Genomic DNA, 19,616 nt, shown 5'->3' on the forward strand with positions numbered 1-19,616 from the left:
CATAAAGCTGCGAGGTAGCGGGACTGAAGCGTGACGTAGAAGTGCTTGCGTCGTGACCCCGGCTATGCGGCCGGACCATCTCGTCTTTTCGCTCCGGTAAACCCATCCAGTTCTTCTTCCATATCGGCCTCATCTTCCTCCGCCACCGCCAGAGCTACTAACGCTTCCCGGGGCGCACTGCAGTCCGAAGACGCGATGGTATGTGTCTTTGGGATATACTGGAGTATGTTATTGTTATCGATAACAGCTTGTATGGCAGGCAGCATCACCTCCTCGTACTAGTGCACGAAGTTCTTTTTAGGAATACAGGTCTGGCTGTAAGGATCGGAGAGCTTGCTGGAGAAAAGGGCAGGGAAGAAGGCCCAGATGAACGTATCTGCAAGGCCAATGATACGTCTAAGGCAGTAGTTGGGGATGGTATGGAGAGGCTGGGTTGTCACCGCGCCATCTTGCTTACGCGTACCTGGGATTTCCATGCTCAGATGGATATTGTCGACTAGGTTGAGCGTGACATGCGACTGAGTATACCACTGAATCCCCAGCCGGGCCACGCCAAGGGACGTGGGGAAGCTGCAAAGACTATCGATGTCGTAGGACGACGATATCCTGTCATCTTCCAGACGTCGAGCACTATGGTTGGAATGCATGCAGAGATAGGGCGGATCTTGTTCACCCTCTACCAAGCCTTCCATGGCAGCTTTGCAGGGTCCGCCATAGCGTGTTAGGCCAGCGTCCGATGATGAGGACTCCCGCATGCCGGACCTCAAGAGATCCTTCGCAGGGTCAAGGACGCAAGGTAGTGGCCCGTTTGTGACATCCTCCCCAGTCACACCCTCTAACCTCTTTGCAATATCCAACAGAGAAGAACAGTTTAGGGAGATGCCTCGCTTTATAGTTGCATCCGCCAACTGGGAGGAGTAGTCCTCTTCATGTTACCGGGACGTACATCCTACCGGTCTGCTCCACTCTTGGAACAGGAGCAGCGCAGGGTCAGCCGGCTCTGATATAGTAACTGCATCGTTACTACTACTCCTCCTGCTGCCGACGGAGGTGGCACTGTGATTTATTGTTGCGCCCAAATATTGCAATATCACCTCGATCCAGTACGATATAGCACCAACCTCTCGCAAGTCTGGGTCTTGCATCTCGGATAAATACGGCTCCTGCTATGTCCAGTCGAGTAGCCTAGGCTGATCTTCTATCATCAAATCCTTACTACAATACTGCTCTCGTGCAGTTAGAAATCGTCAGGCACATTCCACGACTATGATACCGCATGTCTAGCCATTTACTTGTCGAGTGATTAGCATATCGCAAATAGATGCGGGCGCAGAGTCTGGAAGTACCGAGTCGTGGATGTCTCGGAGCGCAGAATGGTAGCAGTCATCACGACTTCCAAGTGAATCGCAGAAGAAGAAATGCGGCCGTGCTGGCTGATAGATGGCAAGTGACCAGTGACCGACCCCATTCTCGATACCTGGACGAAAGATCGACAGTATTGTGGCGTTATGCCGTCTTATATCTTCGATCTCGGCCTGGCTCAGCTGGATAGAGTTGTTCTGAGGCTCACCAAGATGGATGGCGCGTGCGAGCGTCGTGACGTCCCGACGGCCGCTCAGCTCAATGGCCAGCCGCATACCGCAGAGAACGTCATCAGTGGTAAGGTAGCCTTCCCGTTCCAACCGACGACGGAGGTTCCACGAGTAGAGCCCATAATAGATCCATTCTACTCTAAATCCTCTAGGTGTTGAGGATGATGGCGATACGGCACTAGAACGATCGACAAAGCCCGAGTGTTCCCGCGTGAACCTTTGCACACCCGTGGCTGATGGTAGAAGGAATCCGCCGCAGTCGTACGCTTGTGAGGTTACCCCACTGGAAGAGTCGTCTGACGAGCGAGTACAAGGCCGCCGCACCCAATTATCCAACGTGCTTGTCTTTCGTAACTGCGACGACGGCGTTGCAGATGATGATGTCGGATGGCTTCGTCTTGCCACCTTTCCGCGAGCAGAACCTTGAGATCGTGGAGTCGAGAATCTCGTATTATCGTCTTGCAAAAGCACTGAGCCGGAAGCTACTGGTGATTCGATCGTATCTAGGAAGTCGCGTCAGTACCTCGGTCAAGACAGAGCCATGCCTGATGTATAGATTCACAAACTTTCTGCCAGGCCATCATCACTATCCTAACTTGTTGCCTCTCTATCTAGCGACGTCGTGATGAGCAACTGCTGGACCTTATCAACTAAATCCTGCAGCTCTTCGTCTCGAGCTTCGAGCTGCGGAGAATTGGCTTCGCCCCTACCAATGACCGCGTCGTAGCCATCTCCTGCATTGTCTTGTCCTTGTGAGATAAGCTCGAGTTGTATTAGAGAGTCCTCGAATAATGGATTGTAGTTATCTTCGGATGTATCATCTAAACTCGACCGTGCGACCCGTGAATTCTCGTGATGGTTCCAGACCGGTGGATTCCACGACGTTGGTGCCGCTGTTGGGTCCGTGTCCGGCTCTACCGACGCGTCATAATCGCCGACACAGGTGGGCTCGACTACCAGATCTTCTTCTAAAGGGGTGGGTATGTGAAGGTGCGGCTCTAAGTGGAGGCCAATAACGGGGTTCGTAGTCGATGGTAAGGCAGGCGGATGGGGTTGGTAATGGTATACAAACTCCGCATTCTGCGATCCAATGGCAACGCGGTGGGAATCAACGGACTGCTCGTGCTGTCGTCGGTAGTACCTTTGCGATCGCGCGCGTTGCGAGGCGAGCCGTTCTTCTTCCGTTTGTGGGACTTTCCTCGCGGGGCGGCCTCGACGTTTTGGCGCGGCTTGAGACAATGAAGCAGTGACATGTGCTATCAACATGGAATTGGATTGATTGCACTTAGAAAAAAAATGAAAATTAAAAAGGTTCGATTGACAATAGAATCTCTACCGATCACGACGTACTGCACGCCTTAGTCTCTTTGGTGGTTTCCAATCACTATCTGAATCCACTACATCATCATTGCTGCCATCACTAGAGCTGGTAGAAGAGTTGATGAAGCCATTGTATGGCGTTGACTGTTGGTCTAAATTCGGTTCCAGAGAATGGGTCGGATATGCATCGATGCAATCGCCTGGATTCACCATCGGTGGCGGTATCTGTTCTAGTGATTCGATGCTCGTCGCGCCCCTCCCTAACTCTGATTCTGACTGCGCAGAGCGAATGATATCGCTAAACAAACGTTCAAGTTCTTCAAGTGTGCGTCCTCTTATGCGATCCGTGAGACGCAAGACTGGTGGTCGGCCACGCTCAGCCAGGGGATAAATGAACCCTTTGCGGCTCCCTGACTGTACAGCTCGACCGATCTTGAAGGAACCTATGGTTACAGTGCCTCCAACATATCGTATCAAATCTTCGGACGTCCAATGGAAACGAGGCTCAGAGGGATCGCAATCTTCTGTCCAGCCGGATGCTCCAAAACGCTCGGCTGTAATACAGGTCAAAGTTTGTCTTAAATTATCATGGACTGTTATACAGCGTTCTTCGTCTTGTAAAGGATGTGTTGGAAGGTTTGGACTCAAGAACGGACTCAGCTTTGCTGGAGCATATATGAGGGAAACCCAGATAAGTCGCCGCTTGAGATTCTTCCTATGACTTTCTTTCGTAGTTGAAATCAGTAATCTAGTTGAAGGCCAAGGAAGAATCCAGTTCGTTAGTAGGAGAAGATGGCCAAGTTCTTTGTACCACCGGCACGCTTCACTATGGCCTAGTACCTCGCTAATCATCTCCACGCTGCGTCGAACAGCTATGCGATGATGTAACGGCTGCAGGCCATCGCGTGATTCCAAGCGACCATCATGTAAATTGAATCCGAGATGATCGCACACTAGATCCCATACGGAAGAGGAGCGAATCTTGTTGCCCGTTAAAAAGTAGGGTCGGGTGTGATTGACATTGCGGCGACGGTCATGGAAGGAACTTGCGAGAGCATCGTAGCAATATGGAGGAGGCTGATCTGCGGGATAACTGGCGGCTGCTTCATCCGTGAGGTCTGAGCCGCTTTTCCAGTCAAGGCTTTTTCTTGCCGCCCGCCAAACCTCAGACTGGAAGAGCTCAATAACTGTGTTGGACAAATACTCGAACCAGATGTTTCGGTTTCTCTGTGATTTGCGCACAGAGTACTGCTTGACCCACTTATTTGCCTGCCACATCCTTGCGTGGACGTCACGAATGTCTTTGATGACTTTCCACTGTCGACCGTACTCGATGTGTAGGAGACTGTTACCTGCAACCAACCTCTCGTTCACGTCACCTCTAAAACGCCATTCGTCCCAGTTGAACTTACCCGGGAGCCACCAGCCTAAACCATAGTCCTTTGATGTTCTATTTAATCCAAGGCCTTCTCGCTCGACCTCAGAACTCTGACGCTGGCCACTTCGCGAGGTAACTTGTTTGCTCTGTTGCCAACGATCTTTCCAAAGTATTGATTCTTTGGCAATAATTCCAGAAGTTGCGAAACGCAAGCTTCGAAGCGCCAATGTCATGACAACGGTTTCGGGCAGAGAGTACCGTGCCCCAGCTTGGGATTTAATGTATTCGAAAAGAAAGCAGTATTTGTTGACAGTACCATGCAAGAAACGCGTCATGGTGGTTGAAGGGATAGCGAAAAATGGAAGTTCTTGATCTTGACATACCGTGATAGGATCAGATTGACGCGTAGATTCCAAAGAATCGAAATGTGAGAGGACAAGGTCGAGCAGCTTCACCGAGACTCGATCTTCTGCTCGAACCCCGTAACTGAAAGGGACTGACACACTGCCTTCGTCATCTTGGACTAAGCTTGCTCTTACCCGTAGTTTACTCAAACGGTAGGCCAGACTGAGCGAGGCTTGATTGGCATGACTTCCTCGAGTGGATCTTTCGTAGTCAGCTACGTACGACGGATCGAGAGCCATCTTTTCGAGTTGACGATTCTGAAACGGGTATTGCTTAGCAGCATCGAAAGGAATCTTGACAAGGTTATAGAATTGACTGTATATGAGACCCTCACCGACCTCTCGGCTCTTATCTGCAGGCTGTATCGTCATATCAATCGTATCACGTAGTGTAAACCTGGGGTATTCGATGAGCCGAAGAGGAACAGACCGGGACTTTGAGGTCGCTATGTCTTCGAGCGAGCTGCATACAAATGGATACATGGCGTTGTACTGACTGCTCCACGCTTGTCGTTGTCTCCATAGTTGCTTCAGACAGCATCGTCGCCACATGAGGACGTTGGCTTCGGCGACAGATCCAATGCGAGGAGTATATTGGCGCCCAATATCGACGTACGTATCAGAAGGATCAAGAAATGCCCGATCCACAGCATTCTGCCACTGACTACGCCAGGCTCGAATCGTTTGCCTGATATCGGTGTTCATGTAGACAAGTTTGAGGTTTTTGGCACCCAGATATAGTTTTATACCGGCGAATTGGGGGTATGTCGCCGCACGAGTACGAACTCCTTCCCATATGGCCTCAAGATGTCTATTCTGGAGGACGTAAGAGAGCGAAGTACTTCTCCTACCCTGACCGAGTATTCCAAATTCCGCGTTCATATCCGAGAGCCGTTCAGTGGAAATTCCTTCTTGCCGAGCACGAGAGTTAGTCTGGGCAATGTTGAGGTTCTTGGGAATATACTGGAGTATATTTGGGTCCCGTACCGCAGCTGCGATAGCTGGAAACAAAACATGATCATACCAGCAAGAGTATTGGTCCCGGGCAATGCAGGTTCGTTTCAAGGGATCCTCTTGTGAAGTCTGCATGTATAAGGCTGGAAAGAAAATCCATATGAACGTATCAGTTAACCCCTGGACTCGTCCAAAACAATAGTTGGGAACGTGATGCAGGGGTTGCCGATGTGGAGAGCTTCCCCTAGAACAGGTACCCAGCCTAGTGAAGCTGTTGTTCGGAATGTCGATACTAAAGTGTACATTGTTTGTGTGATTGAAGATTGCATATGGCTGGGGATACCATTGGATACCAAATTTAGCGACGGCAAGTGATGAAGGAAAGCTACAAATGCTATCAACATCATAAGTTCTCTGGAGGAAATCCTCTGCAAGTGGATTCTCAATGCTATGTCGTTTTGAGAGGCAGAGGCTCGGTGGCGCACCCCCGTTGGGCGCTCCTTCTAACGCTATCTGGCATGCTTCCCGATAGTCATGGCCACATACGTTGTTTAGGGGAGGCGAGTTTCGAGAGGTTCCCTCATTATTAGCAGGTTCAGTATGTTGGGTATGACTCAGAAGATCGAACGAAGGATCCATTACGTTTGGGAGTGGGTGACGGTTATTTTCGTCACCGATCAAGCCATCTAGCCGGGCGACAACATCGTTGAGAGAATCACAAGACCGATGACATTTGTTCTTCGCTAGTTCCTCATGATCTTCCTTATGTGACTGTCTCGAGCAACTAGGGTGTTCGGTCCATTCTCTCGCAAGATAACGTTCAAGTGAGGGAACTGTCTGCTCCTCGTGAGAAGTATCCAATGATCGATGGCCGGGTTCGGAGACTTCTTCACCAGATGATAGAGTGTCGAAATCTTGTCGAAGATCGTCTATAGCCGTGGTCAGCGCACGTCTCGTACCATTTTCAATGAAGATAGTATAGGACAACGAAAATACCTAGGGAGGCCGTCGGGGAAATATGGAGGCCCTTCCCGAATGGTTCGAGGAGCTCTTGAATTTCGTCACCTTGTTCGGATCGATGATTTCTTATGTATTCAGTAGGAAGATCCGAGAACAACACCTGACAGTCTCTGGTACTTGCGCTCGAAGCAGTAGATTCATGGCTGGTAGTGCTATCACTATCGAACGGACAGTAATCACCCAGATCGTAACTGGGACCATCATGAGCCGCAGTATTGTCGCCATACGAAAGAGAGCTAGGTTGTCCTGGGTCCCCACAACTGAGGTCAAGTGGTAGGTAGGAGTCATTCGGTAAGATGATATGTGGTGGCAATTGGGCCATGGCTGATGAACTGGTTGGAACATAAGGGATGTGCTGATAGTATCCGGTGAATGACAAAGATTCTCCTTTATCTTGTTGTACACGTTGACGGTACTTTTGCGAATGCTCCCGTTGGGCGGCTAGCCGCTCCTCTTCCGTGTGTACTTTTCGGGGTCGTCCCCGACGTCTTGGTGGTTCCTCAGGCATATTATGTTGGTATTGAACGAAGCGTATGTGTTCGACGGAGAAGAGATGGTTTCTTCTGTGTGGATGGTCTAAGCGATGCTGAGTTCCCCAGCAAAAGTTGGATTAGGCGGTTGTTTATGAGGTTTGTGGAGAAGGTAAGCAAAAACGTGTTTCTGATGAGATGAGAGAAACCATGCGGAGGTGAGGCGATGTGTTATTAATGCACTAGGGGGTTATTCTACAACGGGAATCAAGCATTTTCATGAAGGATCACAATTTCGGCAGTTGTTTTCTCAAGCAAACAAAGTTCAGTGGCTTGTTCGTGAAGTGACAGGACAACACCCTTGTCGAATGATCCAAGAACAAATCCTACGGCCCTTTCCGGTATTCTTCATCATAAGATCAGCTTCCAATGGGACAGATAAAGCCTTTGTGGGCGATAGAACTGCTCGTGAACCTCCTCTCCAGCCTGGAAGTAGTTGGAGATCTCGAGATGAATCGATCTATCACCTCTGATTATCCGTCGTGGTTGCTATCCCGTCACACTACGTTCTTTAGGCAAGCCAATCATATGCGGCATCACGAAGCTATTCCTCTCTTGAATATTTCTGACGATGACACTATTCCGCTTTCGATTTTTTCTGACGTTGCGAATCTGCGCTTTTCCTATTCAGCTTTTTTCTGACGCAGGACTTCCTTATGTCAGCGAGCTTTTCATTAACCTTCAGTCGGAATATCATTACAAACTCTCATAACTCGTGCTACAGAGCTCCAAAAAATACGGGACATAGTCAAGGTCAATCGTCGAAGCTGCTTCTACCTTCAACTTCATTTTTGTGTTGTGTTAATAAACTCTTGTTCTCTGAATAGCCCGTGATCCCGAACCCCAACATTGCCATATGAGTCCGATTTGATCTCGAACTCGATCCCAGTACGACGCCAACTTGGCAAGAAAATGCTGATAGTACGCTCGAGCGGTTTCCTCAACCGCAAGCACGATGGCTTTATTAGCGTACTCATCTGCCTTCTCGGGACAATTTGTGTCATGTGACAGCTGTGCATTGCGAAGCCATTCCTGAAAAAGTCGCTCGACGACGACATGGGTCGAGGTCAGAACTTGGACATTGGGCTGGTGGGCTAGTCGCGCCTGAAGCGGACTCCGGGCCATGTACAAATGAATCAGTACCTCAAGCGAGAGATGACCGTGCTGCCAATCGATGTGACTTTGAGGAATCCAGAGCATCCCTGTTGAATCAATGAGAGAGCCCAGGCCGAGACCCCGCCGCTCGCTGACTGCTTTTTCCCTCCCGCGAAGGCGTACCGACCAAACAGATTTCCATATCCAGTTGTCGAAATGCTGCTCCTCATCTTCATCGCTAAGAGCATAAATAAGTAGACGACAAAAGAGTTGGGCAGTATAAAAGGCGAGTATCTGTCGGATAGGATTGAGCGAAGAAGAAGAATAGCGCTCAGCCGCTTTACTTGTTGCCTCTTGGAATATGTCGTCGAGAGGGAGAATGAATCGTGCAGCTTGTGTGGAAACAAAATCATTCATCATACGAGTAGGTACTATCCAGAAGGGGTAGTGCTGGGTATCAGATGTAGGATCGAGCATGATCTCCTGTATCATAGGACCAGTATGGGTAGCCTGGCCAGGCTGAAATGCACCGTCGGCCAACATGGCAAGGATGACGTTGAGTCGGAATGTGACTTCTTTACGGATTCCGAAATTGGGATACCGTCGAGCAGATGATATGGCCCTTAGATGCCGCTTGTTTGCCTCCCAAGCGCGCTTTATATGGGAGCGACTGAGCTGAGGCGTGAATGCACGCTGGCGATTCTGATTCATGCCAGCTAAGTCGTTGAACATTCCTTCATCAAAGGCAAGGAGTGGCAAAGAACCTGAACTGAAGAGTTTATAGTCATTGAACATAACCCCAAAGAGCTCTTTCTTGCAGTTATAGGCCTTTGCGCGGATGATGCCGGGTGACTTGAACTCTGGATGACCTGGGCCTGACGACTTGGTCGATTTCGCCTTGGCGTAGTAAATACCAGCGTCCCGGAGAAGAGAGGAGCGGTAGTACTTGGCATCTAGGGGGGCCTCCGGCGCTATAGCACTAAGTCGTCCATGAAGGTGACGACAACAGGCGCTTTTCCAGAGCAGTGTCCAGGGCTCATGGTGACTTTGCTGGTCATTCTGCGATAGTGTCTGGCCATGACGCTGTCTGCTAACATGGTCACGCATCCCCACATCGAGCCAGCATGATTGTAAAGCAAGTTGTTCCGGGTCGAGGCCAGCCAAAATGTTGTCTCGGAACAAAACTAGACTCTCTTGAAGGTTCGGTCGTGCAAATACGTTCTTCAGGTCGTGAGCCTGGAAAAGTAGGCGGGGATTCTGGTAATAAGCGACTGTCTCTCCTCGACGCGTTTCAATCCGATGAAGGTTCGCTTTCTGCACGACTGACGCCCAGAACCGTGAAAGAAATTCGGCAGGGACACTATAGGCTAGGCGAAAGGTTCGGCTCTCGTCATCGGCGACCCAACGACCAGCTCCCGGATTCTCCTGGTAGGCACGAGATTTTGCATAAATAAGGTCATATGAACTAGGAATCTCCTGCTGAGCGTGGTCTGGTAATGTTTCATAGGCCGCCGGTATGATGATATCGTCATACAAATCTCTGAATCGATCTAGAGAAAGACTATTCATAGAAGCCGGTGCAGGTGAGCGACTTCCATTAGGGAAAAACACAATTACGTTGAAGCGGACGTTGCCGGAGGAGAATGACCCGGTGGAAGTATGCCGCGTATGTGCCAGATCTAGACCATGAGGTTGAATGATTTGATTGGTGGAGATGTTGCTCTTATGTGACGGGAAGAATGACAAGCGGAACTGGTTGGGAGGCCGGATGGCTGAAAGAGTTTTGGCCCCAAACCAGATACTGTCAACGTCCCACTGGCGCGTAATAGTCACTGATTCTGGGGTGAGGGAAGCCTGTGTCTTGCGGAAGGAAAGCGGCTCTGATGGTTGGTCGGAGAGGAAGCTCTCCCATCTGGAAAAGGAGCCGTGAGGGTTACGTGTCTGCGCCCCAAGGTCATCGAAGACAGAGTGTAAGGGCGGAAGAGAACGCTGAATGTACTCGGTTCTTTCTTGAAGTGTATGAGCGCGTTCGGGCTCGGCAATCTTGCATGAACGTGGACCTACATCGGGTCATATATCAGTATATCTGTGCTTGTAAAAGTGAGTTCATAAGAAAGCTGGGCTGACTGCAGTTACACTCGCATTCACGAGCAAAGAATGACCGAAATACTTTTTCATACACGCCGCTCTGTATGCGTAGAAAGTCCGCGCTTTCTGACGTCTCCTACCAGTCGATTGAACGGAGGAAGCCGTCGAGAACCGGGTCGTGGGGGTCAGTAGCTGACGGAGCCGATGATGACGTGAACCAGGCTCGTGCATTTGGCCTTTGTGAAGAGGGACTTGCCAATTCGGAAACGGGATACTCATATTGATGCATCGGACTGGACGACGACAATACTGGGTTTACCGATTTTGCTGCGGAACAATCCTCGGATATGGAGACTTCGGTATCGGCATCGAACGGAGGATTTTGGGCATCATAATGACTATGATCGTGCTCGTCATTTTGTAAAATAGGTGGCAGTACTGGGACGGGCCTGAGGTCGGTTGGACCGTGAGTCGCAGCGTTTGGCCGTGTCGAAGCATCACCCCTTATATCAAGGGCGGAGAGCTTGGCAATCAACGGCGAACTGTGGGATCCTTCGTCTCGCTGTACGGTCGATGGCCCCGGACGACTTGGCAGTTCAGAAGGCGTTGAAGTTGCGTGCCTTTCTCGCGCTGGCGGATCCACAGGACTGTGATCTTCGTTCGCGTACGGTCGATCTGGTCATATAAGCCTCATTGTTAGGCCGCTAGGCAGTAGATATGGATTGATAGAAGAACTGGACCCGAACGAACCTATAGTAGCTGCAATGGTCTGTGACGCGGATGATATAGGCAGTGCACGATCAACGATCACGCGTAGATGTGGATCCAGAGCATGCTCCCGAACAAGTCGCAGTGTCTGTTTCGCATGGAGTGCTTCCTGCCGTTGCCTCTGCCGTTCCGCTTTTTCCTGTGCGGTCAATGCTCGACGACCCATCTTGAGTGAGAATTATGAACTGGCATGCATCACGATGCTCCTCGCGAATTCGCGCTCTGCTATTTCCTCCCGCACTTGTTTACGTTTACTTAGTTCATAGTATCCCCCTTTTTCCCCTTGAAATGGCCATAATTGTAATTGGCTGTCACTTACATTAGTGCGCCTTTCTTTAATGAGTTCAAAAGACTATTTGCGAGATGTAGGCCGTTATAGTTTGCGAACCCTGGCAATCTGTCGGATCTGATTGGACTGGGAAATAAGAAGGTTGTAGTGGCGGTGATAGAGCTGACCAGGTTATGCCGTGGCTAGGATAGGTGATTGGTTCAAGGTCAAGATATTGGTGGTTATGGCGGTCGCAGTATCAAGGGAGTGCGTCACATTCAGCAAAACGAATTGGTGAGGTCCTAGTTCGGAAGGGCATTCCTCCTACAATGACCAATAGTGGTAAATATCTAGAATGGCTGAACTGTAAGCCAAAACGAGGAAACATTACAATACACATCTATAACATTATTTGTCTAAGTTCAAGTTCGTTTCTGTTTCATTTCCATCGTCATGTGATAAGGTTATTCCTCAACTGATGCACGTGTACTTTGTATGCGAAAAAGAGGTTCCTCATGTGGAACTGTCTTCGTTTATCTGCGATGCAGTCGAGCCGCCTTGTCGTCCATCTTGACGATGCCGCCTGCTGAGGACATGCAGGGTATAGCGAACCAAAGTATTTTCTCATTCGTCGTTGAGGATATGGCAGGGTTCTTTCGATTTTATAATGCATCGTATTGGCTGCTCAAAGACTCGACAGGGTTCTTTCCATTTTATAATTCCTCTTATTCGCCCATTTCTCAAGCCACTATCAAGGATCAAGATCACTGAATATGAGATCAACCTCGAATTCTGTCTTTACTCAGCAGTAGCCTCTTCTATTAGTATGTAAAATTCTCTATCGTGTTCTTAATAGTTTGATTACGCTGAAAGGTATCGATTGATCCACGTTTTATTTCGTGCACCGACGTGGTTGATTTACTGTGGAATTTCTCAGTGTATTGTTCACCACACACGACGCCGCCCCAACCCGCACCCTCAACGCATGACTGATATATATATAAGTTAGCGGTTACCAGTTGGTAGTTGCCCTCTTTCCTTAAACTAATCTTTGCTCCGCACTACCCTTACCTTCAGAGGTTACCCTTTACTTCTCTTATTTACTTACAAGTTTGCCCCAGTTTATATAAGTTAGCACGGTAGGTGCTATACCGTTTTTTCCCAAGTTACCTCCTTTACCTTCAACCTATACCATTAGCTGTAACTCTTTACTACACTCTCCAGGTACCTAGAGGTTACTTACCTTACCTTCCCTTTACCCTAAAACCTCTTAATAGATCCCTACTACAGTCAGCCAATAACCAGGCAATACTACACAACAGTTTAAAAACATCCACTTCTCTACATCATACATCCCATAAAATATAAAATGCGACTACAGTTAGAGTATATTACTCCCGCAACTACCGCATCTTCCAAATAAATAACTTCCGCCAGTTACCCCAAGAACCCTGACACAAACCAACCACTAAATAGTACATCCCTCACTGCCTTTAAATACATAACAATAAGAAACAATCAAGAAATCCAGTCCTTTACTAGCCATATAAACTATCCATCTACAAAACTTCAATCCACACTCGAATAGCAATACCCATTTCCCATCACCATACATTGTTATCTTACATAGGCCCTTCATACGCTTTAGCAGTTGCTCCTAATCCTCGGAAAAGCCCATGAACTTACTAATGTTGACTATAGGTGCAGCTCTCACAGACCCAATGCCCACAATCTCCCATTCGCCCTCCAGGGGGACCTAGACACCCATCCATTCTGTTCCCAGGTTCGCCGCAATGACAGCATGTCCAGCCATATGCCTTTAAGTCTGCTAGGTAACATCCCCGCTTTCCGCAGAGGTTCGGATCGGCCACAGCCGTAACAGACCTTCCATTTGCGCACATAGACCATCGTTGAGTGCGGCGATTAAATGTGGCTTGTTCACAGTACTCCGGAGGACTATAATCCCTGTGAGTACAACGGTATTGTCGGTAGTAACGATAACATATGATTTCAGACGGGATTTCTCTGTAGGTAAACGCGAATAAGAAGAATAAATAATGAGTAAGTCGATAGCAGTGTTTAAACTAATACATGACCTTAAAGTGATGCAGGTTTCCTTGTCCTTTTATCTTATGAAGTGGTACGTATTTTACTATTGCATCCTTGAGCGCGCTAAACGTATGGATAAGAAACCTCCTTAGTTGTGGCATTGATATTGTATATTGCAGTTACCGCGCGCGTCGCTATCCAATTATGATGACCCACTGATTAGTTATCTAACCCCGCTTTTTAGATCTACTCGCAACGTGCACCAACAAATCTTCGTCAACAAACCCTCGTCAACAGAGCTCCCTCAACATAGCCAACACCATTATATTATGCCAGCCTGCGCCGCCCTTATATCTAAGATATACGACAAACTTGGATTAATACACTGTTGGCAAGAATGACTTCCAATACTTCTAACAACGCGCAGTCGCCGCCTCAAACACCACCGGCATGGACTGTAATCGGATTCACTTTCAGCACTGTAATCACGGATTCAGAGCTGGTGGTCATGTGCAACGACAAACGCTTTGTCATACATCTGCACGCCGACAACTTTTCCGAGTCGCCCAAGTTGAAAGAATCGTATCTCTTCTTCTTGAAAGTTGCCGAAGAGTTTGAGCTAGATGATGTAACTGTCGAGGACTTCTGGGATTGGATTGTCAACCCTCTGCTCCCCATTTTCCGGAAACTGCCCACCCCAGACAAGTCAGCACCACCGACCTTGAACGATTTTTTCAACCCCGAAACCTTCGTTTATACCTTGCGAGCAGTTTCCGGCGAACTGATGCCACAGCTAGAAAGAGACAGACAACATGAATCTACATTCGGTATTTCTCTTACCGATGAATTCTGTACGCCATGGGTGTCCTTTGACCCGTCTGAAGTACAAATTTGTCAAGAGAATGTGGTCGGTCCGCCTTCTCATACGCCGCGCAAAGTCCTTTTGAACGACGGGACAATTGCATTCCTAAAGCTCGTGCGTCGTGGCGACAAGCAGTTCCTCAAAAATGAGCTGGATACGTATAGGAAGATCGACAGAGCACAGCTTGACAACAAGATCAGGATTTCACGCCTCCGTGGCCTAGTGCGGAATAACGATGGCGTTATTTTCGGTCTTTTACTCACCTATATTGACTGTGGACGTGTAACACTATCATGTGCAGTGCAGCCGGGAACGCAAGTTGCGCAAAGGGAGAAGTGGGCTGCACAAATTCAGGAAATTGTTGGTCAACTACATGATGCTGGAATCGTTTGGGGAGATGCCAAACCGGATAACATCCTAATTGACGTAAATCAGGATGCTTGGGTTATTGATTTTGGTGGCGGATATACGGAGGGATGGGTGCCCAAGAGCCTTGCCGGGACGATGGAAGGTGATCGCATTGCTCTCAAGAAGATAGTAGATTATATTTGCACCTAATGCAGCGATCTCAAGCTGCTTGGCCTTGGGATGGAAATGTCATATACAACAATATGAGTCGCCATAGATTATTATCATCATCATTATGCACCATAACGTAGCAATGTTTAGCACACGCCTCGGCGTAAATGCCATGAATAGTTTTGGTAGTAGGGACTCGGCCATTCTTAGCTGCTAAATACTCCAGAGCCAGTTTTGGAAAATTAAGAACTGGCAATTCCTGGACATAGACTCGATCCCAATAGGGACCTGTCAAACAGTCCAGTGGGGGTGATATGCTAGGAAACAACCAGGTTCCATTGGCATCGGGGAAGCCAGAAGTTTACTTGAGAATTCTACCTAAGGAAAATGGAAAAACTGGCCACACATAGGCAACTCTGCCTTGTCTACTTTTCACTGTTGGTTGTTAGCCCTATAATCCCTGCTACGAACCCTTAGTAGGTTGATGTTCCCAAACTTTCGCCAAGGTTCCAGCCAATAAAAGCGCTCCTTCAAAGCCTAGATCCACCACACGTCTGAACCAACAACCTTTTGCAACCGCCTGCATACCTCTATCAGTCTAGCCTGGATATACTGGTCAGGGTAAAAGCAAGTATAGCACCAACAGCTCAAGTCGGAGGTTACTTGCTTAGGCAGTTAAGAGCGAAGGATTAGCAGAAGGACCGATGGCTTTGTTTCAATTCGAAAAGTGAGAGCTAACAGAGCGCTGATACCCAATTAAATGCCCTATTTCGAGGTTTGGGTTTACCAAAAACCTTTCTACTGGCCTGGCGAGGCATATTTGGTAGCTCACTAACATGGCCCGTTTCTTTTTTAGCGACTGGCCTTGGCCAACGAGGCCGCATTACTGCACTGTCAGGTGGATGGCATCATGTTGGATTACTCTCTTGTATCCTGGCCTAACGCGTTGAGCAGGCCAACATTGTCACGTAACCGCCCATCTGACTGACATATGGGGAGAGCCTTGGGTCGTGATGCTAGAGTGCGTCTGAGGTAGGATCTATGACGCGGTGAGGCCAGTCCTTTGCCGCCGGCATCGCTTCGTGAGGGCTGAATGTTTCAAGTAAATGGAGTTTGAGTAAATATAGAGTCTGAACTAGAAGCAACAGGAGGGTGGCTGCAAGGCTAAACGCTTTGATGATCCCCGTGCCACGACTGGATGAAGTCAGTACGCTTGGACGAAAGCACATACTTCTAGCTGGACCAACACAGAGGATCCGAAGCAAGACGGCGATATACTCGCGCGGTTACACATGGTCGTGATGGTGCTAAGCGCCTTCAATAAGAAGACAGTCTGTTACTTCTAGCAATATAGATAGCAGATTGAAGTACAGAACGTGAAGGTTATTTAAAGAGTCCCAACACCAGGAGAGACATTACTTATATATCTATTAAGTCTAATGTTTATTTACTACTCTCGCATAGCCACTAAAGAAAAACGCCCTTATTCCTTAGTTAGTATTGGTCAACTTACTACCCTACACACCTCAACCCTAATACCTTCCTATATTGTTAATATCTATACAGTCTGTTCTTGCTCCAATGCGTAAGTCTGACAAATACGTGCAGTGTAGAGAATCAACTAACCCTGTAATTTAAGAGCTCAGGATTGTGGAATTGCTAGTTATCTCTATCTTCCCTGTTGCAGGCCTGGTATTCTACAGTAAGTGCTTTACTTATTCAATACTTGTTATTACATGTGCTAACTTAACACAGCACTATCCCTGACAGGATGCGTATCTGATAGCCCTGGGTTACCTAGTATATTCCTGGTGGCGATCAACAGCTCAAGCACGGCAGAACTTCGAATTGGTTATTTCGGTAAGTTTTCTCTATTTATGCCTGATGTTCTCGTGGGTTGTTCTGTTGGAAAGCCCGAGGCTGATATATATAGGAGTATGTATATCTGGAAATAATAGTCACAATTGCGTGGCTACCCCTTACTCGACAACTCCGCAGTCACTCAGTGCCGCCTTGACCTCCCAGGTAGGTCGAGGGGGCAAGGGATCTCCAGTCCCTAGTATGCGTACTCTCGAGACTGCCCTTCAGCTGCAACGAAGCATCTTTTTCTGTTTGCAGGCTTTTGCTGGGGTGCTCTTCATTATCAGCATCCTTCTTTTTATTACTCGCGTCTGTATACAGATCAGCAAGAGGAGAGCACAGAGTTGGCGCTTGATTGAGCAGGGCTGGTCAGAGAAGGTCCTTGTGGCATCGGTCGCCATTTCTGTCATCAATGCAGCATCCACCACGCAGACGGGAAATGCACTGCAGTTCGCCACGAAGAGGTTAGGCGCCATTTCGCTTCACATCAAGGTCGGAGATACACTACAGGTGCTTGAGTGGCTTGCATTTGCATTCTCCATAACATTTTATGTGGTTATAGTGAAACGAGTTGCTAGAGGGAGAAGTGAAGGGCTGCCTGGTGGCGAAAAACTCACGAGCTTTCCCATGCCGCCTCCGCCGCCGCCCCGAGGACTACAGCCTCCTCCTCCTCCATCACCACCACCTCCGCCTCCTCGATAATAAGGTGTCTCTACTATATAGTTACTAAGATAATATCAATACACCAGACTGTAGATGTATAGCTAGCTACTCTATTGTTCCATTAAAGACCAGACATATCTCTAGACTGCCCCGTAGGTAAACTAGGGTTTGTCAGTTGCCCAATGTCATTCTAGCGTCCATTTAAGACCTGTTAGGCTATAATTTCCTTATCTTACTACTCTATCATCTCACTAAACGCTTGACATATTTGTAATGCTTCTACACCTCCCCAAATTACCCTCCTGCCCATCCATCTCCACACCTGTTCCCACCTTTCCTTATCCGTCCACTCATCACAGTAGGAAAGCCCAAGCCGACTATATAGCCCTTCACTTTCACTTGGTAAATGTATCCATACCCAGGCAACAATGGATATCATGACCCCCTCATACTGGCACTTGCCATTCGCAACTCTTTTCCAGCCACCCTCCTCCCGGTTCTCTTCCCAGCCATTACATAATTCCTGCGGCACAAAACACCCTAAACAACAACCAAAATTCTCTACTACCTTGCTTCTCCGCATATACTTTTCCATACTCACGGCAAGCTCATATGCCTCCTGTACCTGCCCACCTATTTCGATTGCTTTATCGCAACGTAACCCCGAGTGCATCCTGTCATCACCTGAACCCTGCCATTTACAGAATGGGCAGCCCTCAAGTACTCGATCTGCGAGCTTCTTTTTATAGTCCAAAAAGTCTTGATGCTCTTGGGCTACCAGGGTCACAGCACGATACCGAGCATGTTCCACCTCTAGCTCCCGTTGCCGCATATCACCTTCCTCTCTATCTTCTACCATACCGCCTTCGTTCTCCCTATCTTCCTCGTCCACGCGGTATTGACAGACATCACATAGCTCTTCGCCCTCTTCACAGCCCTCTCGATCATTTCGTCCATCCATAACAGAATCAAGTACCACGCGCCGGCATACATCGCCGCTGATGTAGCTATCCGTAGCGGCATGCTCAGACACCAGCGGCCGTAGCCTCCTCGAACTACCTTGCGCATCTAGCCGGATAACGATAGCCTCACTCCGTTGTCCATCTCGACCTGCGCGCCCGCTCTGCTGCGCATAGTCCGCCATCCTATACGGCATCTCCACGTGCACCACCGCTCGGATATCAGGTACATCAATGCCAAGACCAAGCGCGTTTGTCGCCACGATCACTCGCCCGTCTCCATATTGCTCACGCTTTGTGCCGCTCATCCAAAACTTGAGCCTTTCTGCCTTCCCGTCCCGTGTGTCAATCTCTCGGTGGTAAGCATCGCACCCTAGCTTTGCGGCTAAATCTTCTGTTGCCTCTACTCGCTGGCAGTAGACAATAATCTTGGCCGGCCATGGGTACTCTTCCAGCTTTTGATCGATCGTCACCATTGCCTGCTCGACGATGGCGGCAACTGCTTCCTCAACGGTCGAGGCCGGGACCGACCTAACACTGTAAACCACATTGCCGCGTGTTGTCCTTGCCCGGATCATAACAACGTCTTCGTGCCGTGCGTTGATCAGGCTGAAGAAAGCTGGTTCATCTGCCGGCGGCAGTGTCGCAGTGAGATAGATCATCTGCACCCCTACCAACGCGAGGGTGCCTAGCTCACGTAGCTTGGGTCGAAACGACAGGCTTCCTTCCATAATCGTATGGCATTCGTCGACAACGATCCGGTCTACTTTGGCCATGACCCGCCGGGACTCGAGAAAGTCCAGAAAACGCTTCGTCATAGCCGACTCAGGCGTCACAAACACAATCGACACATCTCCCGGCACCCTATCACTTCTCCATTCAGCACAGGATATTCTGAGCTTCTGGCACCGATCCATTAAATCACCCTGGAGAGACACAAGCGGGACGATCACCACCGTGAGTCCACCGGGGCAGCTGGCTGCGGGTAGCATGAAGCAGAGGCTTTTTCCGGTGCCCGTTCCCATGATCACAACAACAGGGCTCTTGTTCATCATAATCGCATCTACTGCTTCCCGTTGCTTACCGCGGAACCGGACGTGATCCCCATATAGCCGACCTAGCTCCTGATCGATGTTGACTCTCCGGAGAGTCTTCCATCGCCTCAACTGCAGGTTCCTCATCGCCTCGTAATGCAGCGACGGCGCTTTTCGTTTACGCCCTGGCGTGAGAATTTCTCCAAATCCGCTGACGGCAGACGGGAAACCAAGTAGGCGATGCCACTCCTCG

The 19,616-nt window shown here is 48.9% G+C and overlaps 6 protein-coding genes across 6 annotated transcripts; 2 read left to right on the top strand and 4 right to left on the bottom strand.

Annotated features, from left to right (window-relative positions):
* Positions 1 to 62: 62 nt before the first annotated feature.
* Positions 63 to 7,176, bottom strand: BKA55DRAFT_695854 (uncharacterized protein; the record flags this gene model as incomplete). The annotated part of the gene is made up of 7 exons (XM_046200211.1): positions 63 to 218; positions 288 to 908; positions 954 to 1,166; positions 1,293 to 2,095; positions 2,189 to 2,876; positions 2,943 to 6,577; positions 6,645 to 7,176. 7 exons carry the CDS (start codon positions 7,174 to 7,176, stop codon positions 63 to 65), a joined length of 6,648 nt encoding a protein of 2,215 aa, XP_046043560.1.
* Positions 7,177 to 8,342: 1,166 nt separating this feature from the next.
* Positions 8,343 to 12,090, bottom strand: BKA55DRAFT_712848 (uncharacterized protein; the record flags this gene model as incomplete). Its single annotated transcript, XM_046200836.1, has 7 exons — positions 8,343 to 8,378; positions 8,477 to 10,353; positions 10,430 to 10,517; positions 10,554 to 11,056; positions 11,117 to 11,315; positions 11,469 to 11,501; positions 11,908 to 12,090. 7 exons carry the CDS (start codon positions 12,088 to 12,090, stop codon positions 8,343 to 8,345), a joined length of 2,919 nt encoding a protein of 972 aa, XP_046043561.1.
* A 660-nt stretch (positions 12,091 to 12,750) lies between these two features.
* Positions 12,751 to 13,495, bottom strand: BKA55DRAFT_653598 (uncharacterized protein). Its single transcript, XM_046197375.1, has 2 exons — positions 13,104 to 13,495; positions 12,751 to 13,050 (listed from the first exon to the last, which is right to left on the bottom strand). Coding segments are annotated over exons 1-2 (216 nt in total). The 5' UTR covers positions 13,319 to 13,495; the 3' UTR covers positions 12,751 to 13,049.
* A 257-nt stretch (positions 13,496 to 13,752) lies between these two features.
* Positions 13,753 to 14,949, top strand: BKA55DRAFT_581190 (uncharacterized protein). The gene has a single exon (XM_046194031.1). The coding sequence runs from the start codon at positions 13,864 to 13,866 to the stop codon at positions 14,884 to 14,886; it is 1,023 nt and encodes a 340-aa protein (XP_046043563.1). The 5' UTR covers positions 13,753 to 13,863; the 3' UTR covers positions 14,887 to 14,949.
* Positions 14,950 to 15,996: 1,047 nt separating this feature from the next.
* On the top strand, positions 15,997 to 17,409 carry BKA55DRAFT_524165 (uncharacterized protein; the record flags this gene model as incomplete). Its single annotated transcript, XM_046188703.1, has 5 exons — positions 15,997 to 16,145; positions 16,414 to 16,432; positions 16,535 to 16,549; positions 16,649 to 16,707; positions 16,806 to 17,409. Coding segments are annotated over 5 exons (846 nt in total), but the record flags the coding sequence as incomplete, so codon positions are not given.
* Positions 17,410 to 18,448: 1,039 nt separating this feature from the next.
* BKA55DRAFT_524134 (P-loop containing nucleoside triphosphate hydrolase protein) lies at positions 18,449 to 19,510 on the bottom strand (the record flags this gene model as incomplete). The annotated part of the gene is made up of 1 exon (XM_046188700.1): positions 18,449 to 19,510. A coding segment is annotated over one exon (1,062 nt), but the record flags the coding sequence as incomplete, so codon positions are not given.
* Positions 19,511 to 19,616: the final 106 nt, after the last annotated feature.

This window comes from Fusarium redolens (assembly GCF_020744475.1).
Source record: "Fusarium redolens strain MPI-CAGE-AT-0023 chromosome Unknown BKA55scaffold_20, whole genome shotgun sequence".
Taxonomy (NCBI): domain Eukaryota; kingdom Fungi; phylum Ascomycota; class Sordariomycetes; order Hypocreales; family Nectriaceae; genus Fusarium; species Fusarium redolens.